Genomic DNA, 27,752 nt, shown 5'->3' on the forward strand with positions numbered 1-27,752 from the left:
GAGGATGAGTGTGCAAGACACGCTGGTAGCTAATGTTGTTTTATTTAAAGGTTTGAAAACGAACAGGATTTTCTCAAAATCACTATCAGACTTCTCTGCAATTGGTGTAATAAATGCAGGGTATATCACTGCAGATAATGAGAAAATGTATAGCAAAACTTTCTTCAACCTGCAAGATCTAATGAGCAGAAAGTAATGAATGAGTTTTCTGGATATGTGAGCACATAATGCTGCTTTATAACCATCAGGAATTTGAGCACAGGTGGAGTATCTGGCCCATGGTGGCCCCTTTACGTATCTGTGTTGTGAAAAGGGGATAGGATTCGTTGCAGAGGGGCCCCAGAGAATATAAGTGTCTCAAAATGTGAAGACCGTGTAGTTCTCTCCTGTAATAGTCTCTGGCCCCTGCAGTAGAGGGAAATGTCAAACTGTCAATGATAACGATATCAAATAAAATGAGGCTTTATCACCCATTGTGGTGGCACCTGTAGGGCACCGAGGACAAATAAAAAGAACTGCCATGCATTATAAACTGGACAGTTAGGGAAGAGATTTGTGGCACCAAACTCAGCTTTTCCTTCCACATATTTCCAGACTTGCACTGAGTGAGAATGAGACAATTGCAGACCTCTGAGTTCAGATTGCTATTTTGGAGTGTGCCCACTCATTCAGTGGGAACACTGACCTGCATATGAAATGCAGACACACTCACCACTTTCCTGAAGACTTAGCCTTCCCCACACACTTACTCTTTGAAATAGCAGTTTAAGGGTGTTGAGTATGAAATCAATGGGAACTATGACAGCTGAACACCTCTAACCACCAGACCATTTATTTAAGAGCCTAAATATAGATTTTAGCTGCTTACAGGCATCCAGCCTTGAAATCTGGCATATGCAAATCCTTATTCCTATTTGTCATTCTCTGTGGCTCCCAAACAGTTTCCTCCTTTTGCTAAGTGACATGTACATTTTAAATACAGTTTTTAATACTTATTTCTTAAAAAAGGCTATAATTATAATAGAAGTAATTAAAACTAACATGTCATTTACTATTCCTCTTCTTATGACAAAGTGGAAAATTGAGATAAATCCAGCAGTACCTTATGGTATTTTTGAATTAACTGTGTCACTGGCATCACCTCAATGGGATTTCCATGAATGGAAGAACAGACACACTTTGGCATTCTCCCTCCTAGAACAGACTAAGGAGCACTGCTAGACAAACCTTCACTGCTGTCTGTGCTAGAACCATACCTGTGCACTCAGTTTTCATTGTTCTTCTGGCAACTTCCCTGAGCTTTAATATGCACTTGAAATTCTAAGATACTAAATGATGATTTGGTGAATATGCTTACCTGCAGTGAACCACCATCGGTGTATTATCATGTGCTCGACTCGCACGGATAAGTTTTACAAAATGGATGATTGGTGCAGTAGTTTCGGGGACTCCATGTTCTGGCCAAGAAGTAAAGTTACACTGCCGCACCATCATGCAGTCTCCATGCTGAGAAATATAAAATAAGGCAGTTTTCACAGAAGAAATGTGACAGAAGATCCAGTAAGCTACATGTAACCTTCTCAGCAATCTCATGTAAAGAAGAAAGTCAGAATAGCATAATAATTGTAAGATGTACTTGTATCAATGGATAATTTGTTGTGCACAGATCTTATGGCAGGTTTTTTGAGAGATGGCACCAAGTCCATTTTTCAGGAAGTATTAATGACTTCAGCAGTCACTCTCCATTTGACTTCAGTCACTATATCAATGTAATTTGTAGACTACAGGTTGAAGTTTCTTTAGCGCATTTACAAGTTTAGTGAACTGGTTCAACAATTTGTTTAGGAAAAAGCAACCATTCTAAGACTGATCTTACAAACACGCATACACTGGTAAACACAGATCTATTTTCTAAGTGTTTGATGCCCTCTCAGTCAGAGCAACAGCAATAGTAACTCAAAGAAAAGAGCAGGTTATGATCTGATATCTAAATTAACTATGAAGGATGCAAGAATAAAAGCACAGGATCATGCCAAAGGCCTGTCTAAACCAGTATCCTGTTTCCAACAGTAGCCAAGGAAAAATCTTAGGGAAAATTATAAAACATGACAACAATGTATCTATAGTTCCACGGAATATCCTTTCCATTCTTAATAGTTTGTGACTTGTGAACTGCCTCAGTCAGAGATGGTATCTCGATATTTAATAGTACTTGTCAGAATTTTTTTCTATTAATTTATCCAGATTTTATGAAGCCCTGTAAGATTTTAGCACTCACAATATCTTACAGTAAGCAGTACCACAGTTTAATCAACTGTTGTGTAATGAACCAGTTGTGTTTTTTTTAAATTTTTTTTGAACCAACCATTTGCTCTTTTCAGATTGCAAGAAACACTGAACAACTGTGAATAATTATGTGTGGCAACTACTTCGGGTCTGTATTTTTTAAATTGATCATCATAAAACCAAAAGAGAAGTGACTGTGGATGCAATATGGCAATAATTGTGAATGATTTGCCTCACATATGCTTTTCACCTTCACTGAAAGATCATCAAGAAGCTATCCATTTGTGAATGAAAGATAAAGTACAATCTTAAAGCCACCAATATAGCACATTTAATGACATGCTAATAAAGGACACAGTTTCTTGTGCAGGGTAGTTCAGCTATAGTAAATGGATCACTTAGTCAATTTGGGTTATGTTGTCTTTTCTTTTCAGCCTCACCCTGGCTAACAAAGGTGACTTCGCATTTCACTCGCATGCATTTTTACTGTAAATAGTCTCTTTTCCAGTCTTGTTTACTCTTGTTTGTCTTCTCTCACTCGTTTTAAAATGTTCAATTGTCCTGTACTATGCGCACAACACATCCTTGTGGGGTGACCACTGAGACAATCCCCTAAGTGCTATGTTCCTTTTGTCACACGCACATGGCACAGGATGGTAACGCACGTATTTGGATAGCTGAGTTCAGGTCCTAGCATCTGGCTGCACTACATACAACACAGGTCAATGTTGGGAGTGCAAAAGAAGGCTGACTTCATCTTGGGTCATTATGCCCAGATTGCTTTCTGAGCCTACCTCCTGGTCTGACTTAATGCTGGGTGCTAATTTTTCCAAAGAGTGGAAACTATAGTTGTGGATCATGACAAAGATGAACATCTATGCTGTACCCCCCACTCCCTTCCCAGCACAAAGAGTGGGAGTAATACTGATGATTCTCATTTATATTGGGTGAATCTCCTGGGGGTGGAGGCCACTACGGCTGGTGGTACAATGCAAAACAGCTGCGCTGCACCAGAGAATCTTGCCCTTTAATCTGAGAGGGATACATTCAAAGGGATTTGTCTGATCCCAGAATGGTTAGGATTACTCCTTTCTAGAAGAGACAACTGAGGTGTCCAAATAGAAACTTCACCTCCCACAAGACCAGAGGTTCAGTAACCTTGATAGGCCCTTCATGGCATGTTGGACAAATTTCTGAGCTCTTTGTGACAGAAACTGGAGAAAATCCTCAGGGAAAAAAAAAAAAACAGGAATGAAAACAAAATGCAGGAAAACCAGGCAGTACAGTGCATTAAAAATGGTGGGATGGAGCACATCTGATGTTCTTTGAGGTGTTGGATGGGTTTTATTCAATCAGCTTCCAGTTCTGGCTTACCCTTTCAATTTTTAGGTCTCTGATGGTCCAGTCTATCTGAATATCTTCCATCAATTTAGTAATCACTATATCCCCAAACACAGTCACTGGTTTATTATCTTCTGGCCAGTACTGATGACATCTTATCTGCAGTGAGATGATTACTAATTAACAATGATCATATTATAATCTTGACAGAAACTACATATAGAATTTCCAATTATATTAAATGCTGTTAGTTGGTACACTGATAACTTACCCGTCCTTTTTCAAAACATTGTGTAAGCATCACAAGTGTTTTTGCTCTCGTCTCCCACACCATTCTCCAGAAATCACCCACTGTTCCTGGTAATGGTCCCTGAGTTGCAATAAATTCATTTGGACATAAATAACCCTATGAAAAAGACAATATTTAATACATAATGGTTAGAAGGGAAAAAAAGTTTGCATGTGACTCATAGTTGTGCCTGTAGCTACCATGCCTAAGGCTAAAACCTTGTCAGACATACTAAACGAATTGGCAGAGGCCTGGCTAATCACTGCATGGCAGATGGCCTTGGAAACCTAAGGAACTAATGACATTTTTTCCACCATGTAGATCAGTTATGAACCAATGCTCTAATAAAGTTTGGGAAATGACATCCTAATAGAAATGCATTTAGCAGAGGAATTACAGGGACATCAGGTCAGTAATTCCCATGTAAAAATATCTAAGCCTTCATATTAGCGTTACTGCAGATCCAGCCAGAGGCCACCAAGAACTGTGTCAGGTGGCCAACAAAGGAGAATTAAATAGTGCTAAGGAGCAGTGGAGCCAGAGAAACTAAAGAGCTGTCTGAGAGCTAGTGCAAGCCATACACCACACTGATGACCTTGTCCATCCAGTGAACATCAGGGATCTGCTGTAACTCAGGGATGGAGCTTACTCAAACAAATCACCTCTGATAAAAGGTCTTTGAGAAACCTACTGTAGGGGTTGACTTGTGTTGGCTTCTCCTGTTTAGTTCATTTATAAATTGATGTAAAACTTGGGGAGAAGAAGGTTTGTTGAAAAAAATCTGTGTAAATGCTGTCAGGGCATGGGTTCTCATGGATCTGTTTCCTCAAAGAAACTAAGCAAACCCTACAGGAACTCTTATGTGCTACAGAAAGTCTAAAATAACAATAGCAATAATAGCAATAAATTTATACTGTAGAGCTAGCAGTCTGTAATATCACAGAGTTCTGCTTATTGCTCAAAACAACTGACACAGTGGTTTATAGCACCACTGAAGCTCCTTGTTGGAATTATTGCCCTATAATTCACAGCTGCCTGTTACTTACTCCATTTATAATATACAGAACAGGTGGCAGTGAGAAAATATGTTAATCCTTCCTAGTTTAAGAGTGAGGTGAGAAACTAGAGTTCAGGGATGCAAAGCTCACAGTTCAGTTACTGACTTTTTCTTGTTTAACCAATGAAAATAAAAGTAGCAGCCAAGTTCTCATTTGTTAAAACTATATACAACACCTCTCTTTCCCTCTCTTTGTATGTTTGCATATGTATATACACCTAGATAAATAGGTACATAAATACATGCACAGATGTTGTATATTTACAGCTATAAGCATTTATATATTTACACATCCATGAATATGGAAAATGAGAGGATTTAAAGGGCAAAGATTTAGCCCTGAGAAATGGTAACATTACGGTTGTCTCTTCACTGATGAACGGTGACCTAAAGCGAGATGCTTGTATGCAGTAAAGACATGCAAAATCTCAGCAGGGAACACTCTCTGCAGCTGGCTTCTGCTGCAGCTTTTTGGAAGCTGCTGTTAGTGTCCCCTGCCTAAGCCTTGGCATGTTAGTTAGTGACAGGAAGGGTAAAGCCTCGGCCATGCTCCAAGCTGTCTGGTCTTCTTCTCAGTGTATAGTCCCAGCCTCAAGTAACAACGTGGCATGACTCTTCCTGTCTGCTGTCAGAGTCGGGACATTCTATATAAAGGGGATAAATAGCTTTTGCTAATGAGAGAGGAAGATGCTCTCAGCTCTGTTGCTTATTCTCTGTGAATGTCTCTTAGTTACCTGGAAATAACTACTTCTACTTGCTATTGTGTCATCTGTTTAGACTACAGTCTGCATGTCTTGCTATGTGTTTGAATAGTGCTTAGTGTAAATCAAGTCTTGACCTCATGTGAGAACACCAGCCACTGCTACAACAAATTAAATGCATAATTATAAGTCACACTTTGAGCTTCAACAGGACAAAAATGAGATACAAATATAGATGAGGAATTTACTGAGAACACAATTAGAAAATGGAAGGTCTAGGAAGAAATCTGAGGATAAGAAATACAATATTAGTTTCTTCTTCAAGAAGCCTGTTTGCATTTTCCTCCATCATAACTTTCACAAAATAAGGGGCATACTAATCCCTCTCACCAAAATTATTAACCATTTCTATGAAACTTTTCAGTTCAGTTATCTTTACATTGTCCTGTTCATATACAATAGCTCAGTGCCTGAACTAAGAGACCAAACAATGCCTGCCTAAAAAATTGACCTCAGTGGGAATTTCACTATTGTTTTTAATGATAATGGTAGGAGACAATTTATAGAAAGTAATTTGCTGGACACAGTTTTGATTATTACTGAAAATCATTGCTTAGCAATGAAAATGGGATAACTTATATTTTTAACCAGTGATGTTCAATGCCACAGGAGTCACTTGAACAATGCCATGGCAACAGCAGCTGTAGTGAATGAAAGTAAAATCAGAATCCTGTTCTTCTTGCAAGTTATCTTTTGACTCTCTTGTCTACCAGAAAATAAATACACTAAAAATGTGAGAGACTTTCTACTTACAGACACATAGCTGGCATTAATGTAGTCAGATCCAGGAATACCAGCATCAGGCATCAGCTTTACTCTGTTGTTATTATCTATTATGGAAATAAAGTCTAGTTAACTAAAAGATTTGTTCAAAAGCTATAGATGCATGTAACAAGTCTTTCTGGAGTGCTAAGAAATCAAAAATACTGTTATTGTTGCTAATCTAAAAATACTTGACATAGTAGAACACTAATTACAAAGGGAATTTAACCAATTTCCATTACTGTATGGTCATCCTCTAACGTTCCAGACATATTTTAATATAATACTTTTTAATTAAAATGGTGAACATGCCAAAACCTCCAATTTGATGTATGTATGGGATGATCCTCTGCCTGAAGGTAGCCCGTGTACTTTAAGCCATGCTGTTCTAGCACAGACAACCTCCATGTGAATCAGACGGCAGGGTCAGGGGGCTGATAGTCTTTCCTATATACTTGCTGCCCACGTCATAGATTTGAGCAAGATCCTGGCACTTTTACATACTTTTACTTCTCTTACATAAGGTAAGTTCATTATTACAGAAAAAAACCCCAGTGATTGAGGGTTTCTGATTTGGGCCCATGGTATATATGCAGAAATGGCAAAACCCAGGAAAGATGTCATACGTGAATAAGTAAATGCTGAAACCAAACATTGCAAATTTTGATGTTTGGTGCTCAAGTTAGGAAGAAAAATTAGAATACAAAGTTAAAGATTTATGAAACTTATCTGTTTATATTTCATTGCGTGTCATGAATATAAATGTTTAGTGACTGTAACTTAGAGTATGTCTTGAACAAGGCAGTAGATAGCAGGAACAGCTGCTCTGAAAAGTTAATAGCACAGAATGTAGCATTATTAACCAAGGAATGCCATGCTCCCCATCTCACATCACAGCTAATGCCTAAAATAATAATGACATTTCTTGTCTTATTAACTGAAAAATGAAGCAGTGTTGAGTACAGAGAGACAGACTGCTGTCTCCTGTGATAAAATCTAGCCTTGGCTTATAAGTTATCATACAGTCACTCTGATCTTCGGTGGAACCTTTGCAGCACATGTACACATATCCACAAGAAAGCATACCCGGGCTCCTGAGGTAGCTGAATGCACAAACATGTGGATTTTATATGTTTAAAAAAATTACTACTCACTAAAGGGAAAAAAAATGAGGAAGAATGTTAAAGAGTTTGCTACATGGCTTGAATTACAAAGCTAAGAAACTACTGAGGCTACAGTTTCTTGCACCTGCATATTAAAGCTTGTGAGAGCAAGTTGAAAGCTACTTGCAAATAAAACTGTCTTTAAAAAACACAATGAAAAGACAGATTACTTGACAGAAAATTATTTCATAATGTGGACATGATTGTACCGCCATTTCAAAGGCAGATCAAACAAAAATACAGTTGCATTCCAAATATATGCTGTGCTGTTGAAGGTAGAGAGCAAAATGGAGGAGTTGATCGGTAAACACACATACATGGCTTTATGTTTGGGAAACGATTCTTAGACCTGTTCCAAGGCAGATCAGCATCAGTTGAAGCAAGGTCTTCAAGAAACTTGGGAAGTTCCTGTAGAGGAATAAATGTTTGTTAGCAAACCTTTGCGTTTCACCTTCAGTGAATATAAAAAAATAACACAATCATCCAGTAAGAGGAAGAATTCTTTAGTTCTGCAACAGAGTGCAGAACAGCTGGAAGCATTCCACCTCACTGTCAACCCTGGTTACACCAGCAACGGTAGATGCAGCACTGCAGACAAGGCTGTCAAGTTGAACAATTAAAGCTTACATGAACTTTCACCTTTACAAGTCTCGATAAAGTCAGCCTATCACCATTTGTAGTTCTTTTCTGTCTTTTCATGAAGTCACATGCTTGGTTACCATGCCCTACTGACTCGGCCTTACTCTTGAATAATGCCTTTTCCCGACTCCTGTAGCTTGGGAGAGTTCTTGCCACAGCATGAGAACTGATGAGAATTTAATTAAGTTGAGACAACTGGCAATTAGCTATTGTTCACGGGACTGTTTGTGAGAGGGGTGGGAAGAGTTATTTTGGGTTGCAGTGCAGTTTCATAACTGGTCATTAGTGCTATTACTGAAGGGCAGAGATGGATAAACCATTCATATTGAGGAACTTATTTGATGGGGGTGTTTGTGTACATAAATAGGTACAATTTCCAAAGCCAAGTAAAAGAGTGGAGAGAAATTAATAACTTGTTAATGGACAAAATGTATTCATGTGATGATCTTGTGATGATAAGAGAAAACTCAGAAACCCCAGAGTTTAGCCAGAATTTCTAAGTTAATAAATACATTGACTGTAATAGATTTTTCCTTTTTTTGACAAATGTTATATGCAAGTCTATTTCAACATCTAGCTAAGATACAGATGAAGAGATCTACCTATTGCCACTTGTGCTGAGTAATCCCTTCAAATTTCTCTTTTAATATTAACAGTTACTCTACATGGGCTACTTCCAAAAGTGGGGCAGATAGCCCTACTATCAGATTCAGTGTTACTTATTTTCAAGTGCTCTTTTGCCCAGGTATTTGAGACAGTTTGTATTCTATAAACAAAATGTAATGGGCAACCATTAGCAAATTAATAAATGAAAGAAGTAATGAAAAATTAAAAAAAGGAGTGTTTTTTTATTCCAGTGTTTTTATTTCATTGCTAATTCCAATATTTTGTTAGCCTTATTTGATGGGTTCAGATATTAAGAATAATTTAATATGAGCATTAACAGAATGGGATAATTTAAAAACTGATCTAATAAACCAAGTCAATAATTCATCTAATCTGATATCCTATTTTGTACAATGGATAATGTCTGACATACAAAAGAGAGCGTAAACCCCTTGAACAGTATTATATGAAATATTATCCCACAAAAAAATTATTTCTTTCACCATCCGACAAAAATCCTATGGCCTGAAGCATGAGGACTACTTCATTTCTTGAATTTCTATAACTATATCCTTGGTAATATAACTGCAATTGCTTCTGAACAGGAGGGGAAAGATGCTTTCACAATGAAAGTAAAGGAGTTTCAGACAAGGGACATGACTTCTCTTCCTAGCTCTGACACATATTTCCTTGCAGAAAGAATTAGGGCAAGAATTGCAGAGAACAACTAGATGCTCATGTCCCTTTGAAAATTAACAAGGGACTAGATCCCATCCGTGTCCTTCAAAATCTCTCTAAATATCTATGTTTCCTAGGATTAAAATTCAATAATTATGCCCCTTCTAAAAATAAAGTTTCTGACTTAAAATCACCTTTTAAAGAATGGCTGACTTTACATTTATATCTGTATGTTAAAGAATTAAAAACCATAATTAACAGACATGAGGTAAATACAAGCCTAAATAGACTGTAACATGCTGTAGAAAAATATCTTTAAAGGCACACATTATTTTAAAACCTTGGTTTTGAATCAACCTCTGCCATACTCAAGGCACATTTCTTTTACCTGTTCGGTTGTCTCTGCCTTTTGTCTCAATAATCCTTTAGAGAAGTAAAGCCCCAATCCTATAACAACCTAGAAAAAGATCCCTGCTCCAGACACAGTAGAGTCACTTCTGTGCATTCCTGTCAGGAGTTGATAAGAACAGTAAAACACAGCTAAGGGTGGAGATGTTAAAACTCCTCTCATTCAGAAAGCTGAAACTCTCCCACAAAATTTCTGTCATTGAATTTTGCATAAAGGAAGAAGATAGATGAAATGCCTAGGGCATTTTGCAGGTGTTATGGTCCATAGGATCCCACATCACGTGCATGTCATGAACTTTAACTTGCCTCATTTGCCTCACTCCTCTGAGTTTTAGCTTGCCAGTTAACTAGTATAGAAGTAGCACTGTTGTACAGTACTTCGTACCAGAGAGGAAATAGAGAAGCAGATTATGTTATTTTTGTAATGATGCTTCCTTATCTGAGCAAGTGCTCAAAAACCTCATACCAATTCCCTGCATCAGTATGGATTTCAGTCTATATTATTTTCAGAACTGGGGAAAGACTATTTGGATTCCCAGATTCAATAACAATTTGTCACAGAAACCATATTTCTTTGCAGACTCAAAAAACTTTGAAATAATTAATTTGCACTTTGTTTACTGTAGTACTTTTGTGGTACTGTGGTGACATTCAGAGGTATATCACTTTTTTATCCATGAACAGAACTTACCGTAAAACACTTACAGAAGTATTTCTGTTTCAGTAATTTGCCAGTTACTAGAAAAACTCGATTTCCCAAAGGAATTGGGAAATACTTGAATCATCTGGAAAGCTGGAAGTTTGAATACCAGCTAGGTGGTGCCCACCATCAGTTACTGTGGCTCCCTATGGTTTCTTTAAACTTGTCTTTTCTGACAACACATGGATCTAGATCCATTCCGAGGTCCAGATTCTCTTCTCATCATGTTTACACACAGGTCACGTTCACATGTGGACCAAGATTGAACCCTGGAGATCTCCAGGCACAGCAGCTTGGTCATTCCAGCAAATCAGCTGAGACCAGGAATGTCCCTGGATTCCAAGACTAAGTGAAATGGAAAGAGCCACATTTATGCTAGAAAACTCCAAAACAGGTTTGTTGTCTACAAACTGCCTATTGTAAATGATCCTTAGACTACTCTACCTACCAAAACATAACTTGGAATTGTCCAGTAAGACTGCTAGCTGAAACAGTCCAAATTCAAGGCAGGGAATATACTAACAGTTTATTAGTGTAAATTATCATATTCTCATGTCCAGTTCCTGGTATACTTGAATTTACTGGTACAGAGACAGCCAGAGAGCCCAAGCAAGCTCAGCACCATGCTTTTAGTTATGTCCTTCAGATGTAGTGGTCCATGGGTTTATATCCTGAGCTCACCTCTCCTACACACATTGTAGGAGCCTTGAGTCATTTATGTGAAACTAAAATAATGAATGTGGATGAAAACAATGCAAGTCATGAGGTCTGCTTGTTTGTTGTGTGCATTGCCTGTTTCTGTGTGTTGTCATTTCTGATGTCATTTCAAGTGCATTGTCAATCCCATTATTCATCTGATAAACGAGATGCTACAGGTACACTCTCAGTCAGGGACTGGACCTACCCTGCAATTCTGCCTGCCCTTGGACAAGACATCTGGGAAGATACCACTACGCTCTGAAACATGGAAGCTGAAGCTCAGACAGAAAAAATATGGAAGCCCAAATGACATATAAAACTGTTTATTATAAGTTGACTATATAGTTTACTTGAATGAGGCCTCAGCTACTTGTACTTCTCTAAATTTGAAATGGATTGCCAAGATTTTGATTTGATAAAATACTGTTGTTTAAGTTTTAAGGCATTACAGTGCTGTAAGGCTTACCCAATGTGGGTCACACCTAAAGAAAGTAATACTAGAAACTTTCCAGTGATGAACGTTAATATGTGAAAATGTTATTGCTAGTAAAACTTTTCATCTGTTCAGTCATGCGTAATATAACTATAATCACTCTTGTTCAAGTGAAATAACACTTCTGCTCTTGGAAAAAAAGTTCTCCTTACTTTATTGCTCAGAGAATTTTATGGTGCTTTTTATTATTAAATCCAGACCAATTTTACCTAAGGAGCATAACAAAAAAGCTGTAGGAAATACCATTAATCTTTTCACACTTTTGATGGTTTTCCCTCAGAGACTGAAATATTATAATCTAGCAGAAGAAAAGCCAATTGTTGAGTCTTCATTTTTGTTAATCCAACTGGTAAGCAATTCATGGTAAATCTATAAATCCAAAATAATAAAGTCACTGGAGACTGACAAATTGTTTTTGTGAGGGCAAATGACTGTATGTGTTAAAAATGATGGTGATAAAAATTCTGAAATAATGAGAAGATATTGTTGAGAAAAAAATATGATAGCCGTAAAAATGTTACTTAATGAAAATACTAAAAACTTTGAGATTTAAATTTGAAAGTATATATGCATTATATGTAATGTATATTTTGAAAGCTGGTCTCTTTTCAGAAAGGGAGACAGGCTTGCTGTATTCATCTACTCATATAAGGAGGAGATGGAGGCTATTCACATGGAGGCTGTTTTCAAGAGCATGACAAGTATGACCTATTATTTGTAGAGGAACAAAAAGCAAAGTACCATGCACAAGCTTTTTACTTCCTGCACAGAAACCTATGAAAGAAAAACATTTCTGAGTTCCATGGCAGTATGACTGGGGCCTGAACATTTCACAGAATAAATGTCAGCTGGTTTTTTGGGGTCATCATCACTCAGGAAAATGAACTTATTTAATGCAGTTAAATATACCTGTATATATGTTAGAAAACTCCTTCTAAATAAACTGCTCTCAGGTAAACTACATATGCATCTCTACATATGTAAAAACATAAATATTATGGTGCTCTTGCAAAGACTGGAGCCTAAAGAAGATCATCTTTTGCTGACACTTAGGTGAATAATTCTGATCAGGTTGCAGTGTAGACTGCAGAATCCAAATCAGTGTAATATTACTTTCTAAACAATCAACCTGGTAATTGGGTATTGATTATCAAGGCCAGAGTCCTTCACGGCCTTGCCTGCTTAAAATGGACATGAAATGTGACACATGAAACGACTGAAGGTCTTGCGATGTTGTGACAACTGCTAGCAACATACCGAAAATTCTTCCTGAAACTTTAGGTTGTTGTTTGTGCAAAGCTCTTCAACATGTTGTAGGAAGGATTTCTTGCTTATTGGCCTGAAAGTAATGACAGAAGAATTAGAAACCTATAGGGAATTTCTTTGTCATCCTTGTTATTCTTATTTAACTGCAGTTTATTAATAAACAAAGTTTTTCAGTTCAATAGAAACTGATACTTATAGGCAGAAAATTATAAATTGCTTACAGCATGCTTATTTGGTTTGTTTTCAGTCACTTAAAATAGAAGCATTTTCTCCCTTTGTTGTTCCCTCTCACCAAATTTTTAATGTTGCTAATGTTTACAGTACTGTAGGGTAGGATTGTTTTTATAGGTAACAGCATTCCAAGGCGAGGTTTTGACATTAATGGAAATTTGTAAAGTTATCATTGCATTCTGAAGTACATAATACTTCTTTGTCGCACAGAAAACATTTTATACATTGCAAGGTTTTAGACATATAAAATATTGCAGTGACCTCATTCTCATAATGACATGGTTTTTAAACCCCGAGGAGTTTAAATATCCCTGTATTACTTCCCAAGCTAAAACACAGACATGCAGGCTTCACCCCAGAGAGAGAGAAAGCATTTCTCCAGTTACCATGCAATTAGTCATGCTTTTATGATTTATACGCAGCTTGGAGGTTTTTTTCTAATAAACATACAGGAGGGAACCACACATTGAGACTCACCGATGACCACAATATAAAAAACTTTAATCAACTTACTTGATGGATTTTCTATAACTAAGTAACCTGCAACAGAGATTTTTGTTAAATGTAACAAGCTGAGAGTTAACCAATATTGTGCATATTAATGGATTTTAGATTAAATACTTGAGTAACTAAAGAACCAGATTTATTTCTCTCATGGATTCAAGTACTATTATATGTCAGATATCTTGGGTAATTGTCTTGCTTAGTTTTTATCTCAGGTATTGGCAGATATGGATATGGATATGGTAGTTACACTTTCTATCATTCTCTTCAGATCATTTTACAGTGCTCTGGGCTCATATGGCCCTGGGAAATCCATACTTCCAGCACACAACTTCATATACGTTGACAGGCTTCATTTTGTACTATGTATGTACTCAATATCATTCTTTTAAGGGCCATTTCAGAGCATAAGGATAGGATTCATCTCACTGAATACAGACAGCTATTTCTGAGCTAGTCAGTCTAGATTCCTTTTATAATCAGTGAAGAGAAATAGGTATGATTTAATCTCATTTTAAGCAGATATCTAAAGTAAGTGACAGATGAACCATGCTATTGGTATACCTCTACAGAAACCAAACAGCTATGTCTGTTTTTCTGAAGATTTTAAAAATGAGTGCGTGTTTTCATGCTCATTTTCACATGTTCACTGCTCTTTCTGGTACATGGTGATTTTAAAAACTGTGCTACATATTAAATCTTTAACTTGATCCCACAGCAGGTTTCATGAAGATGTTACATGAGCATCTATACTCAGGGGACTTTCAGATGGCCTTGAAACTTGGTCTTCATCATCGCCTCTGAACCCATTTTAAGAATGTCTCAGCATTATGGATTGAGAAGCCAAAATTTGGGCACTCAGACTCACAAAGCTTGTCTAGAAGAGCAAGCCAAAAATTTTGAAGTAGTGCATTTTAAAAGATAAGTTGCCCTTTCAAAAAAAGCTCTAAGTATACCTTTTATGTGTCTGCCTCTCCCAAAATCATACATTCTTATCTACAAATATTACAAAAACTATTCTATAATACAAATACAAATATCTACTGCTGCCATAATTTTAGTAGAAAAGACAACAATTTGTTTTAAAAATACTTTGGTTTATGAAATTATTCTTAAATATTTAAATTTTAAATTAGATTAAAAAATGAGATTAATACAATTGTTGAATCATTTATTATTACACATCAGAGAAGTTAATTTCAAAGCTACTAAAGATGCCTTTGTGGTACATACTTTGTTATGACAGTTCTCTTCAAACAAAGCAAACTGGCTGTGAAAGCCTTGGGTCAATCTCAGAGGAGTAAAAAGAAGTGTAAGAATTCACAGAAAAAGGCTCAAACTCAGAGTGCTCACTAGGACAACTGAAGGAGGGCTTTAGAATGAAAAAGAAGACAATAAGACAACAAAACATGCAAGTCTATTTATTCAGAATGTTTAGACATCTAGCTAGTGCTTATTGTATCAATTATGTTGTTTGCATTACATGGCAGATGAAACTACCTTCTAGTAATATTGGCAACATTATAGAGCTAAAGTTTCCTGAAGAAAAAGCATTCTTAATAGCTGTGCCAATGTATTGCATGCTATTATATTTGTCTTTGAGCAGAAAGTAAACATTTTTTAGGCCCTTTTTCAGAACAAAATTATAAGCGGTCTCTGCAAAGAAATTACTCATTTTTTCTTTGAATTCACCTATCTTCACCATAGAACACAACAGGAAAAAAGCCATCTCCCAGTTGACATCCCAGTTATTTTTTTGAATACTGTTGGCTTTCCTCCTCTCGAATTGATAGCATTTAGGGGCTTACTGCACCTAATTTGCAGTAAGCAAATGCAGTTTTGTCATCAGGGAATAAAAATTACATCTGTGCTGTACATAAGCAACCTGGGTATGTCATTTAGTACTTCAGTGCTGACGGTACATGGATCCAACAGCAAAGAACATAGGAGACAAGCAGCACCGTTAACACTACCTTACTCAACAATGTTTCCTTCTTTTACTTTCACTCAAAGCAGGGAAGGAAAGCACTGAAATAGCTCAGGAAATGAACTAAACAGTGTTATATATGTTGCTTTCTAGTTCATTATTAATATTAATAACAGGGGATTTTTTAAAGGCATAATCATACATTATCTGTCACAAGCAGTAAACATTTTTAAAGTAAGACATCTACAGATTGACACTTTAAGCTATCTGCGGGCATTTAAGTGAAGAACTTGATTCTTAGAACTACTGAACTCTCACACTTGTGTTGGTAGCAAGGGCATATTGGAGTGGCTTGGCAGCTCAGAAAATAAGACGATTTAATTGAAATGCTTATATGAGAATTAATGTCTAACTTGAAGACTGTGGCAAATATGTTGGGTTTGTTGTGTAAGAATCTTCAGAAGGGATGAATTTTGTATGCTTGCTGAAGACTTACAGCTATGCTTAGTTCCAGCACCCTCAGGCTTCAAAAATTAGTAATTTTTCCAAGCCTCTTGACTTGGAATATGTAATAATAATCTTAGAGTATTTCATCAATGAACAAATACTTGTCTACCTGTTCTCCACATTTCCCAGTCTTTTGTATTAAACATAAGAACATAGATATCACTAGATCTTCATGAGCACAATTTAGAATCGAACCATGAAGTTGCAAATTTCCCTATTTCAGCTGGACAATTCCAGATTCCCACTTGTCTGACTTTGAAACTAGGAAAGAAAAACATTCTGTAAGATGAAGAATGCTTTATTGCCTTAAATCTGATTTTCTTTTAAAACAGTGTATTGTTTCATGCGTGGGATTTTTTTGAAGTCTATCAAAAATCTGAATCCCACTCAGATTACTTATGATAGAGCTAGAAAGAAGCCATTTATTTGTGTTGGCAGTGGTAACTGAAGACCATATTGTCACACAGACTCGGCTTTCTCTCTGGGTCAATCATCTGAAATCCACAGGGAATTAAAACTTCGTAGAAATAGAAAAAAACAGAAATGAGTATGTAGGCAAAAGGCTTAACTCATAAGCACCATTGACACTTCCTAGGACCAACGGAGGAACTAATTTTTAGCAAGTTAATTGAAAGCAATATGGAGCTTAACCCTTCCTAAATATTAAAGGCCTCAGGAAAGAGAACACATGGCCATTTCTTCCATTGTACCAGGACATGTACATTCATAAACCCTGTACTCCTGGGATACAAAGCTCTGGAAGCCTATTTTTCATAGTTGATTACTAAAGAGAAACTTGTTGAAGAAAAAGGCAAGGCAGGAACCACGCCTATCCCCACCCAAAGAAAAAAGAAACAGGCTGGTCTAGAGAAAGTAATGGGTGTGCAGAAGTGTTACCTCAAATATAGACATCTACTGAATGCACAATATATAGCAAAGGTGAGATCAGATAACAATTTTATATACAATACTTTTCCATAAAGAGTTCTAATTACCTGGTATTTGCAAGGGTTACGGTGCCTGTAATTCAGAACTATTTCTTCTGAATCTCTGCCCCATTTGCTTGACAAGCTGTCTCACACAGCATGAAACAAAAGCCTCAAAGCACTCACCACAAGGTGCAACTTCTCAAGGAAAGTTTTGAAGAAATGAGGACCTACATGGCTCTATCCTTGCTGCAGAAACCACTGCAAAAGTAGGGTGCCAGAGAAGTCTCCTGTTAGAAGTAGGTTGCCCAGAGAGGTCGTGGCTGCCCCATCCCTGGCAGTGTTCAAGGCCAGGTTGGATGGGGCTTTGAGCAACCTGGTCTAGTGGACGGTGTCCCTGCCCACGGCAGGGGGGGTGTGAACTAGGTGATCTTTAAGGTTCCTTCCAACCCAAACCATTCTATCATTCTATGATTCCTAGCTGAGCACCTGAAACAGGGAAGGTTACTTGTCTCTCGCCAAACCTGGTGCACCCTGGAAATTTAGTGACAGAATCTATTCACAGCAGATGAATGTCTGCTTTGAAAAGTGACTTGCCAAACCCTATGGACATGTTACAAAAAGGAAGTGATGAGAGGACCCAGTATATGTATATTCAGTGTGCTTCATGAACCAATGAATAATCCAGTTTAGACTGATGGGCTATATAAGTTTTAAACAAGGGTTGTTTTTTTCTGTTATTGCCTGTCTCATACCATCTCCACCATCATGGAGATCAACGTATGTCCCAAAACTTTCAAAGTTAGCATTCTGGCTTCATAAAGTGGATCTCATTTTCCACTGAATTCAATAGGACTTCATTTCCTGCATGCCCTCTGAAACTACATCACATTAACTAATTGTCTAACAAAGACTTACTGAGAGATGGTATATGTACTAGCTGGTATTAGTAATTTTCAGAAACTTGAGTTTTTCAAGTAAATTTTTGTCTGATGACCATTATGTTCAAAAATTATTACTGGGAACTGGGATTTGCCATGAATTTCCTGATTTGAAAAAAATGCCGACCCTCCCAAAAGTTTCAAAATTGGCAAAATGGGATACTTGGCACTTTTAGATTTGAAGGTTTCTCTACTTAAACATCCCTTTGTAATGCAAAATAATTAATATTAAAAAGTTATAGAAATGTGTGAAATAAAATGTTTTAACTTATACTGAACATTTGCTGAGTTTTGGTTCATTAAACTTTTCAAGCTTTTCAATTTTTGGTCTGCTAAGAATGATAAAAAATATTTCCAGTCATATTCTGGCAGAACGGAAAAACCTTTTTCTATTTTTTTTTATTTCCATGTAATACCAGCTGCAAAAATTTTCTGGGAATATGAGCCAAGATCATAGGCCACGATCCACTAAGTATGAGAGAATGTTTGAAGAGACAATGTATGAGAGACAGTCAAGAAGGATCTCATGGAGTAGGCTAGAGTATCTTGATTCTGTGGATGAACCGTGTCAGCTGCAGGTCCATGCTTTTACTGATTTATAGTAGCTAACATGATAAATAATACACTGGCTGAGAAATGACAAAACACCTGGTTTCCAAAGCATCTCCTTCAAATGAGCACTGAATGGGATGATTAGTAGGTACAGAAGAAAATCTATACTGCTCTTTTATCACCTAAGATTTTCACACAAACTCCCCATCACTCTTTCAGGGTAGAAAGTGTACTTAGTTGGATCAGATTTCAGCTGATTTACCAGTATCCAAGAAATACAAACAAACCAGCCTGGAAAAGGAGTCTGTCCATCTATGTTTTCCTCATAAAATTACAAGATGCCATGAACTGAAACCAGCATTCTGCAACACAGCAAGCTTTGCAAACACAGCTGAGACAGCTGACCAAATGCAGCCAACGCATGGCAGTAGGTTATGCAGATGCAGTGATGCACAGTCCCATTCCAAATGCGTGGTAAGTTTGTGAAGGTTACACTGTAGTCATCAACATGTAATACAATAATTTAACATGCTAACATGTCACTGCTTTAACCACAAATCATGAGAATGATAAGGACAACACAAGAACTGGGACTGTGGTTGACTTCTACATAGCTATTACCCAAAGGCAACAGGTACTAAAGTTCTTCTGTGGTGTAACTGTGGAAGTCTGAAAACAGGCAGCAAAAATATTTTAGACATTAGGTTCTGCAATAAGCTGCCTTGGTGCATGCTGCCATACTTCTGCCAGCTTCTTGATATAACTCATCATTACCAGGAAGGATGTATCTATATGAAAGACAGCATTAGAGACACCTAAAATGTCTCTTTTGGTTATTGACATTACCAGAACAGAACCTTACACATATTGAAACATTCTTTGAAACTTAAAAAAAAGCTGTAATAAACTAAAAAATTTTGAGCAGATAAAGGATATCCTGCCCCTCATTACTATATGTATGTTATCTAGTAGGGTCCCACAGTACATTTACTGACTTCCAGTTGAAAAGATGGCATGAATACTGTCCTGTGGAAGTCTCAGTGCCTGCACTTCAAACTTCAACAATTTGTCGTAATGTCCAACAAAGGACCTGGGCGAGGAGCGTGCTGTAGCTTCAGTGTCACTACTATTTGAAAAATAATAATCCAAAATTTAACAGTTGCATCATGTACTTTACAAGAATGGCAGAAGAAGAGAGTCTTTGCTTTTGGCCATTGAAGGAATGGGGAAGGAGGAAAGAGAAAAATACCGATGGAAGGACGTGACAAATTGCAAACCAAAATGTGAGACTGACTCATTAAAATAAGGGTGATGTAACTCAAACTGCTGAAGCACTGTTCAGTAAAGGCCTTGCTGTGCATAAATCACATAATGAAGAGCACATAAATATGAAATATTATAGTTTGCAATTACCCTGTAGAGTTTGAGACTGTACAAATGTAAACTACACACGATTTATACAGAAAAGTGGCAGAATAGTACTCTGCAAACTGATAAAGGATTTGACTGCATGGATATATTGCTGAGATTGTAGTGGCATAGTACAAAACAGCTGCAGTATAAGTGAGTAGAAAAAGTAGTTGAGAAAAAAAGAGAACTTCTCCTAAGTACATACATTCTCACTGCCAAAGGAAAAAACCAGCATGTTTCTTATGTCACATTTGCACTACATTTCCTTCAACAATAGGGTGTATATATCAGTGCTATATTGTTATAATATGCCATAATTTCCATGTAAAAATTTCCCTCATTTATTTCAATACAGTTGTGGAACTGTTGAACCTTAACATTAGGGACTAAAAATAAGCATGATTTCATAATGACAAATACCACTGTTTGTCACTAGCATAGCTGCAAAGATTGACATTTCATTTTGATTAACTGTATCATTCAATATAGTATGGTAGCACACAGGTTAAGAGAACAGAATGGAAAGCACACCGTGTTGCTTCAATAATACAAAAACTTACTGGATGACAAATATCTCCTTGCGTCTAAAGAAAAATGAAGAGTATCTGAAAGTAAAATCCATTAACACTTTAGTATATAAACAAAATCAGTACCATTCTTAATCAGCTAACACTTTGGAAACAAGGCCATTTTGAAGATCCATCAAGATCATTTATACCAGTCACAGTTATCACAGTGCATTGGCAATGGTTCTGTCTTCAGAGAATGTTTTCTGCTGTTATTAGCAGGTACTAAATGATGCTATCTGAATGACACGTGCCCCACACACAACATACCACATCCATTAGGTCAATAATTTCCAGATGATTCATAGTATGTTTTCTCATCTGTTACAAGCAGCCATTCCTGTGTGCACTATTTTAAACAGGTTTGTACATGCAATCAACTTACTCTGTACCACACACATAGACATATACACACTCAAACAAAACAGGTCAACAGCTACAACCTTTCATCTTCCAGCTATTCCTAGTCCGCAACAGTAGGATGCCTGACTGCTAGGGGAAGACTATTTTAGGCTTCTCATCTTTAAGGAGACTGCCTACCACAGTGTTTCATCTGTGACACAGCAGGGTAAATACAGGCAGGTAAAGAATGTTCACCAAATATTTCTAACTCAGTTGTATGTCATATATTATTGAGAATCATCATTGTATTTATTCAGTGAATAATATTCATATTTCTGGCAGTCAGAAAGGGCAGTTTTCCTTCCGATAAATATCTGTGGCAAGATTCTTTGTCAAACAGAAAATATGAATAGCCCAGAATTGCTGCATACACCTTAAAGGAATAGATGTCAGGATAGCCAGTGTGCTGAGCTCCATGGAAACCCAGATGTTATGCAAATCCCTTTGTGAAAAGAATGCTTTCTAAATGTCAATTAAACAATGACAGATTTGTTCTTGAATTAGTTTACCAGGACTTCTGGGAGTTTGACTCTTTCAAAATGCTTATGTAGGTTTGCAGTCACTAAGCCATCAAAAAACCTCAGAAATTCTGCATGTTTAAAAATATGTAGCCCTTTTTTTGCTAACACAATTAAACAGTGATTTGCACTTAGATCTTTATCTTGTTGTAAAAAGAGCTGAAGATTAAGTGATTTTCTAAAAGCTAGTGAGAAGTGTCTTGAGGATAGAGGTCGTCCTTTGAAAGAGGATCTCAGTGACCTGTGTAAATAAGAACGCCACAAACACTTCCAAACAAGCAAAGGTCAGAAAGGGGTCATGGCTACAGACCCTTTGGACTACTGTTTTGCCTAAGGAGTACGCTTACCGTGTAAATCTCTCATCCTTCAGCTCCAAGTCTGCCACTGTGATCAACTGATCCAGTTTGAACTTAGTATCAATAATTTCAGCATCTCGCGGGGAGTATGTGCCTCCCTCTTTTTGCTTTTGCCGAATTCTAAACAGAAAATAATAGTGAAAAATAAACATGCAAAAGATTTAAGGACAGATATGTCAATACTTTGATTAGACAGGCTGAAACTGAAAAATGGGTGCCGGGAATCCTTCCTTGGCCTTTATTCTGCTCTCCCTTCCAACAGTGTAATTTAGTAAAATCCAGCAGTTATGTTGTCTAAAATTCATACAGAAAGAATCTAGCCTATGTATTCTCTTAGTTTTCCTACATAAATTCTTTGGATGCCTGAATGATGCAGCTGAGGAAGAACAGAAGTTCTGGTGAATGAGCAAACTAATGTCACGTATGCCTTACACAGCCTGCTTCTTTACATGGATATTTTGTTCACAATTTGAATTAGAAGTCAATTTCTCTTTCACATGTGAGACTTCAATGTATTTAACTGATAAATTTATTAGTAAGACAGAAAAGAATATTTAGAGTATTTACTTCATATCAAGCTGTCAATAGGGTTAGCCATGATGCTAACTTTAGCCAGGTGACACTCTGATCTGTATCACCAAGTCAATAGAGAAATGGCTCTGAAAGGGTAAGATAGGCTACTGCTCTGATTTACCCTCTGGAGAAGTTGGTTTTTCTCCTTCATCTATGGAGGTTACCCTCACTAGACTAAAGCCTTTGTGAGTCCCTCGCTAAGTTCCTACATAAAAGAAAAAGAAAAAAAAGAAAATGCAATACATTTTGAAATGACAGATTGGCTCCATTTATAGCACTGTTTCAACTTTTCTTTAAAATATTTTTGAGTGCTTGCAAACATGGTATGGCAAGGATACATAAATCTCACCTTGCAAAAGCATATACCGCAGCCACCAAAAGAACAACTGAAAGTACACACAAAGTAACAGCAAGGATAACTTCTACAGATCTTCCTGACAGTCCTTCACCTGCAAAAGAAAGGGGGAATCTAATATTTCATAGATTCATTACAATTTTTACATTTCTGACAGGGTGAAATCAGGGAGTGATGAGAGACACTCTTCTCTCTGTACAACTGCATCCGTTTTGTGTCAGTCGAAGAGCTGCTCAGGAAAGAAAAATATAAGAAAACCAGAAACAATTTATGTAAAGGTTCCTAAGCATTGCTGATCTATGGACTACATAATGCTAATAGTATATGTCTACAACTATATGTGCAGCCATCCCCTAGTGCTTTTCAGTTTTACCTGCTAAACAGGTTAAGGTAGGTCTACACTGCAGTTAACGTCAGTCTGAACACCAGCCTGAGCTGAGCCCCTGCGTCAATCTCTGTGCAGCCAAGAACAGACACGCTGCTCTAACAGCTAGGAGTAATCAAATTCCAGAAGTGGAGAAGGAAGAGGCACAACTCTAAAGCTAAGAGGCTGCAGCTGTCATTCACAGGCACAAAAAAAAAAAAAGGTGCTTTTTTGGAGATGCTCTCCTCAGGGTGCTGAAGGAACCCACCTAGTGATCGGATCTGAACTTTCTGGATTAATCTACCTCACTGACCATTAACTCATTCTCTTTAATTATGTGGGAACTGGTGATTTTGTTAAGAATAACCACCAGCAAGTCAGAAGTAATCATAAAGGCCTCTATGATAAAAAGGTAAAAGTGCTGGTATTCCAATCAGACCTTCCAGATGAGAATGAAGGCTCACACACAGACTGATAAACAGTTCAGATTAGTAGTTTCTAGACCTCTTTTTGAACAATTTGGTGCTAAATTTCTGAGACTCATTTAATTTCCCACCCTTCCTGGTAATCCTGTCCCTATCTCAAAAACCTCAGCCTCTTTTTTTCCTTAGGCACACAGTGAAAATAAGAAAAGCAAGGGATTACTACTGCTGGTATTGTTCACCTATGCTGACATTCACCTCCACTTGCTGATCCAATGTAGAAAACCTAGGTCCTGTCCAGCCTCCAGGAAGGACAGAAAAATGTACTGCTTCCTGCCATATGAAACTGAGATTTCCCACTCGAGGGACAACGTCCTCCCAAGGACACACTGGGAAACACTGAAATCCTGGCTTTGTTTCTCTCAAAAGACTCTGATCTTTGGATTAGAGAGTATATCGCAGATGATCTGGACTGCATGTACATTGGAGAACATGATTAAAATTCAAAATTATCTTGATTTAGCTGAAGAAATCATCTTAAAACAGTAGGATGCAATTTTGCAAGATCAAGTGCATGCTTCTACACATAGGCAAGAATAATCAGCTACAAAAATACAGCATAGTAAAAAGTAGGTTAGGTAGAAATATATCAGAAGGAAGTGTGAGATTATTGTAGACTGAAACCAACATGAATAAGCAATATCATGCCTGTATAAAACTACAGACAACAGAATTAAGTATAGTTTACAAAACACCTGAAATAATTCTTCCACTGTATTAGTGAAGTCTCAGATGCAACGCTGGACACTCCAAGGTAAGAACAATTTAGGCCAGGGAAAGACAATAGAAAAGAAAAGCAAGTATATAAAAAAATGTTGCAAGGAGAAAAGGAATGAAAAAGTCCGTGCCACTCACTGATCTCTGTGATAAAGCACAAATGTTAGTAATGTGGAAGAAGAACAGAAGAATCTCCAGGGGAACCTCTAGAATAGTTCTATCTATTTTGCACTAAACAGTGAAGTCAATGTTAAACCTTAGGGTTAACACCAGTCCAAACGTTGCCGATGTTAAACACAACAGCGCTGGCAGAATACCCATCAAGAATAAAAAAAAATACATTTTCTCCTACTTTGCAAAAGGGAAGGAAGACGCACATCTGTAGAGCTAATCATGGGCAAGGGAAAGGAGATAAAACAGAACACATCATGTTGTATAACTCTGAGGTGCTGCAACTCAACACTTGATAACAAACCGCAATAACAGAATATCATAAAGTAGGTTTCTATGCAAAAGGCAGTGTCAGGAAACCCCATTTTGATTATTTCCTGTCTCATCAGCTTTGTATTTCACATGGAAAAAGTCTACACTTACACAGGACTACCAGCTGCCCCACGATGATTTGCTGAACTAACTATCAGAGTTTATGAAAAGGTTATAAGCTGCCTTGATGTATTAGAAGTTTAAACAGTATTTGTCACCACATCTTAATTATCTGATGGAAAAATCCTGACCTTTCATTGTAGTATGGATGTTACTTTTGCACAGTCAGTCATGGGTTATGAGGAAGAAACTCTACTTCTCCAGCTCAAGAGGAGAGTTGTGGTACTCCAAGTATGGTTGAGTGGGAGCACCATGTTAAAATGTATCCTCTACTATGATTAAAAAATCATTATTGCAGCCGCGTATTCCAATAATTTCTGCTTCAGTGTTCCTCCCTAGCAAAATTCCTATTGTTTAACAAGAACATCTGACATCTGTCACAGAGAACTCTCTCATAGGTTTTCCAAATTTTTTTCTGCTTCAAATATATTTAACATGCAGTATTAAATTGCACAGATATGAGGTTAGCTTTCTGGTTTTCCCGTCTGTAAGTAGACTTAGAAACCAAAATAATGTCGGGTTCTTTGAACTGTCATGAATACCTCTGCCAAAATTCAAATTAGTGTTTTATCTACTAAAATGAAAGTGTAATGTCAGGCAGCATAAATTTCTTCTGAAAAAATGCTGTTGTTACCAGTGGAATAGAAGCTAGTTCACGGAGTTGTCTAACAGCTACTGATCTTTCTGGTGTGCATTTTGGGTTATACTTCTAGAGCAAGTCTGAAGTTCATATAACCAAAGCATGTTCTATAGGGAAACACTTGGGCAAGGTTCTTCAGGTTATGTGTCTCAAGAGAAAATGTGTCTGAAAAAATCTAACTTCCTTTATTCACTTAAGATGACATTGGTAATGGCATTGCCAGTGCTGTATCTTCAAGGTCACTCAACTGCTGCACCTGCATCACTTGTGAATATCAATTTGATGTTGATTTCACAACACTTGTAAGAAAGCATAGAAGGAACTTTTAATTATCTGTCCCACTTGAGTTTTGTTTCTTGTTGGATAGGCTCTGAAATTCAGAAGTTAAGGCCAGAGAAGAATTTGCTGTAGTGCCCATTTCAAAAGCAGTGCTTGATGTTAATTAAACTTTAGTACAGAAGGCACTGGATGGGCATGAGGAGTCATGGATATCTGAGGAATTTATCAGGTCTAATTTTTTTCCTATTACATTTTAGTCAGCATACAAACAGATCTTTCTTCTTTATGATCTACACCAAAGGAGAATGTGTCACAAGTTTTCAGTAACAATATAGAAGAGAATGAATTACACTATCTGTCTGCCAATAAAACATGGTTTCTTTAACCATTGCAGACTTTTCCATTAGAAAGGAGAAAGTTGCCCAGAGGACTGGATACAGTTGGACTCATTTCCAGTAGGCTTGTTTTCCCTGATTGGACACACCGTCTTTCCTTTGCTGGGCAAACTATTTGCTTCATTGGCTTAGAACTTTTAAACCCAGAACATATAAAGACAAGTTTTGTGTTGCACTTTCCAAAACATTCAGGGCTAGAGAAATAGTGCCAGATCCATTCAAAATATTCAGATAGTGAATTAGCATTTCAGGGTCTTCAGTATCAGATCATGTAACAAATTTCTAACATGGATTAGATGAATAAGGGAGCTCGTATCACAGAAGATGAATGCCAAATGAAAAATATGTGCCCACTAAAATTCTTCTGGGTACTCATCCAGTTGTCTTGGGATCCCTTTTCAGAAAGTCAGGGCTAATGCTTAGCTAAGTAAGTTTTGGCTTACCAATATATTAAAAGAACTTACAGATCTTATTGTGATCTGCTATGAGAGTCTTCATTCCCAATTTTGGGGGTAGATCAATACTGCCATGGAGGAATTTATGCTGGATTTGAGACCCCATAACAGCTGGCCTGGTAGCCAGAGATGTCAGAACCAGATGGATTCTATTAGACAATATTAATTTATTAATTAATATGTAGCTTTGTCTGTATCTAAAGGATGAAGGGCTGAAGGGTCATGTCCTCAGATGAGCTGCCACTAGAAGGAATAATCTGCAGCCAAGAGGTTTCCTACACTAGGCTCACTGGAATAGAATCATAGAATCATAGAATCGTTTAGGTTGGAAAAGACCTTTAAGATCATTGAGTCCAACCGTTAATCTAGCACTGCCAAGTCCACCAATAAACCACTTCCCTAAGTGCCACATCTACACATCTTTTAAATACCTCCAGGGATGGTGACTCAACCACTTCCCTGGGCAGCCTGGTCCAATGCCTGACAAAACTTTTGGTGAAGAAATTTTTCCTAATATCCAATCTAAACCTCCCCTGGTGCAACTTGAGGCCATTTCCTCTTGTCCTATCACTTATTACTTGGGAGAAGTACTTGGGAGCCACCTGGCTCCAACCTCCTTTCAGGTAGTTGTAGAGAGCGATAAGGTGTCCCCTCAGCCTCCTTTTCTCCAGGTTAAACGATCCCAGTTCCCTCAGCCGCTCCTCATAAGACTTGCACTCTAGACCCTTCACCAGCTCTGTTGCCCTTCTCTGGACACGCTTCAGCACCCCAGTGTCTTTTTTGTAGTGAGGGGCCCAAAACTGAACACAGGACTCAAGGTGCCACCTCACCAGTGCCGAGTACAGGGGAATGATCACTGCCCTGCTCCTGCTGGCCACACTAGTTCTGATACAGGACAGGA

At 37.5% G+C, this 27,752-nt stretch overlaps 1 protein-coding gene across 1 annotated transcript in view; it reads right to left on the reverse strand.

Annotated features, from left to right (window-relative positions):
• The window catches only part of PTPRQ (protein tyrosine phosphatase receptor type Q), a 117,006-nt gene that overhangs the window by 11,303 nt on the left and 77,951 nt on the right, over nucleotides 1–27,752 (reverse strand). Inside the window, exons 34-43 of the mRNA XM_075057803.1 lie at nucleotides 22,911–23,010; nucleotides 21,980–22,108; nucleotides 20,707–20,751; nucleotides 13,893–13,919; nucleotides 13,140–13,221; nucleotides 7,977–8,067; nucleotides 6,488–6,564; nucleotides 3,899–4,033; nucleotides 3,661–3,786; nucleotides 1,358–1,506 (exon numbers count right to left, since the gene is read on the reverse strand). Coding sequence (XP_074913904.1) covers nucleotides 1,358–1,506; nucleotides 3,661–3,786; nucleotides 3,899–4,033; nucleotides 6,488–6,564; nucleotides 7,977–8,067; nucleotides 13,140–13,221; nucleotides 13,893–13,919; nucleotides 20,707–20,751; nucleotides 21,980–22,108; nucleotides 22,911–23,010 — 961 coding nt within the window. The remainder of the gene's footprint in view (nucleotides 1–1,357; nucleotides 1,507–3,660; nucleotides 3,787–3,898; nucleotides 4,034–6,487; nucleotides 6,565–7,976; nucleotides 8,068–13,139; nucleotides 13,222–13,892; nucleotides 13,920–20,706; nucleotides 20,752–21,979; nucleotides 22,109–22,910; nucleotides 23,011–27,752) is intronic.

Source organism: Buteo buteo, chromosome 26 (genome assembly GCF_964188355.1).
Source record: "Buteo buteo chromosome 26, bButBut1.hap1.1, whole genome shotgun sequence".
NCBI lineage: Eukaryota > Metazoa > Chordata > Aves > Accipitriformes > Accipitridae > Buteo > Buteo buteo.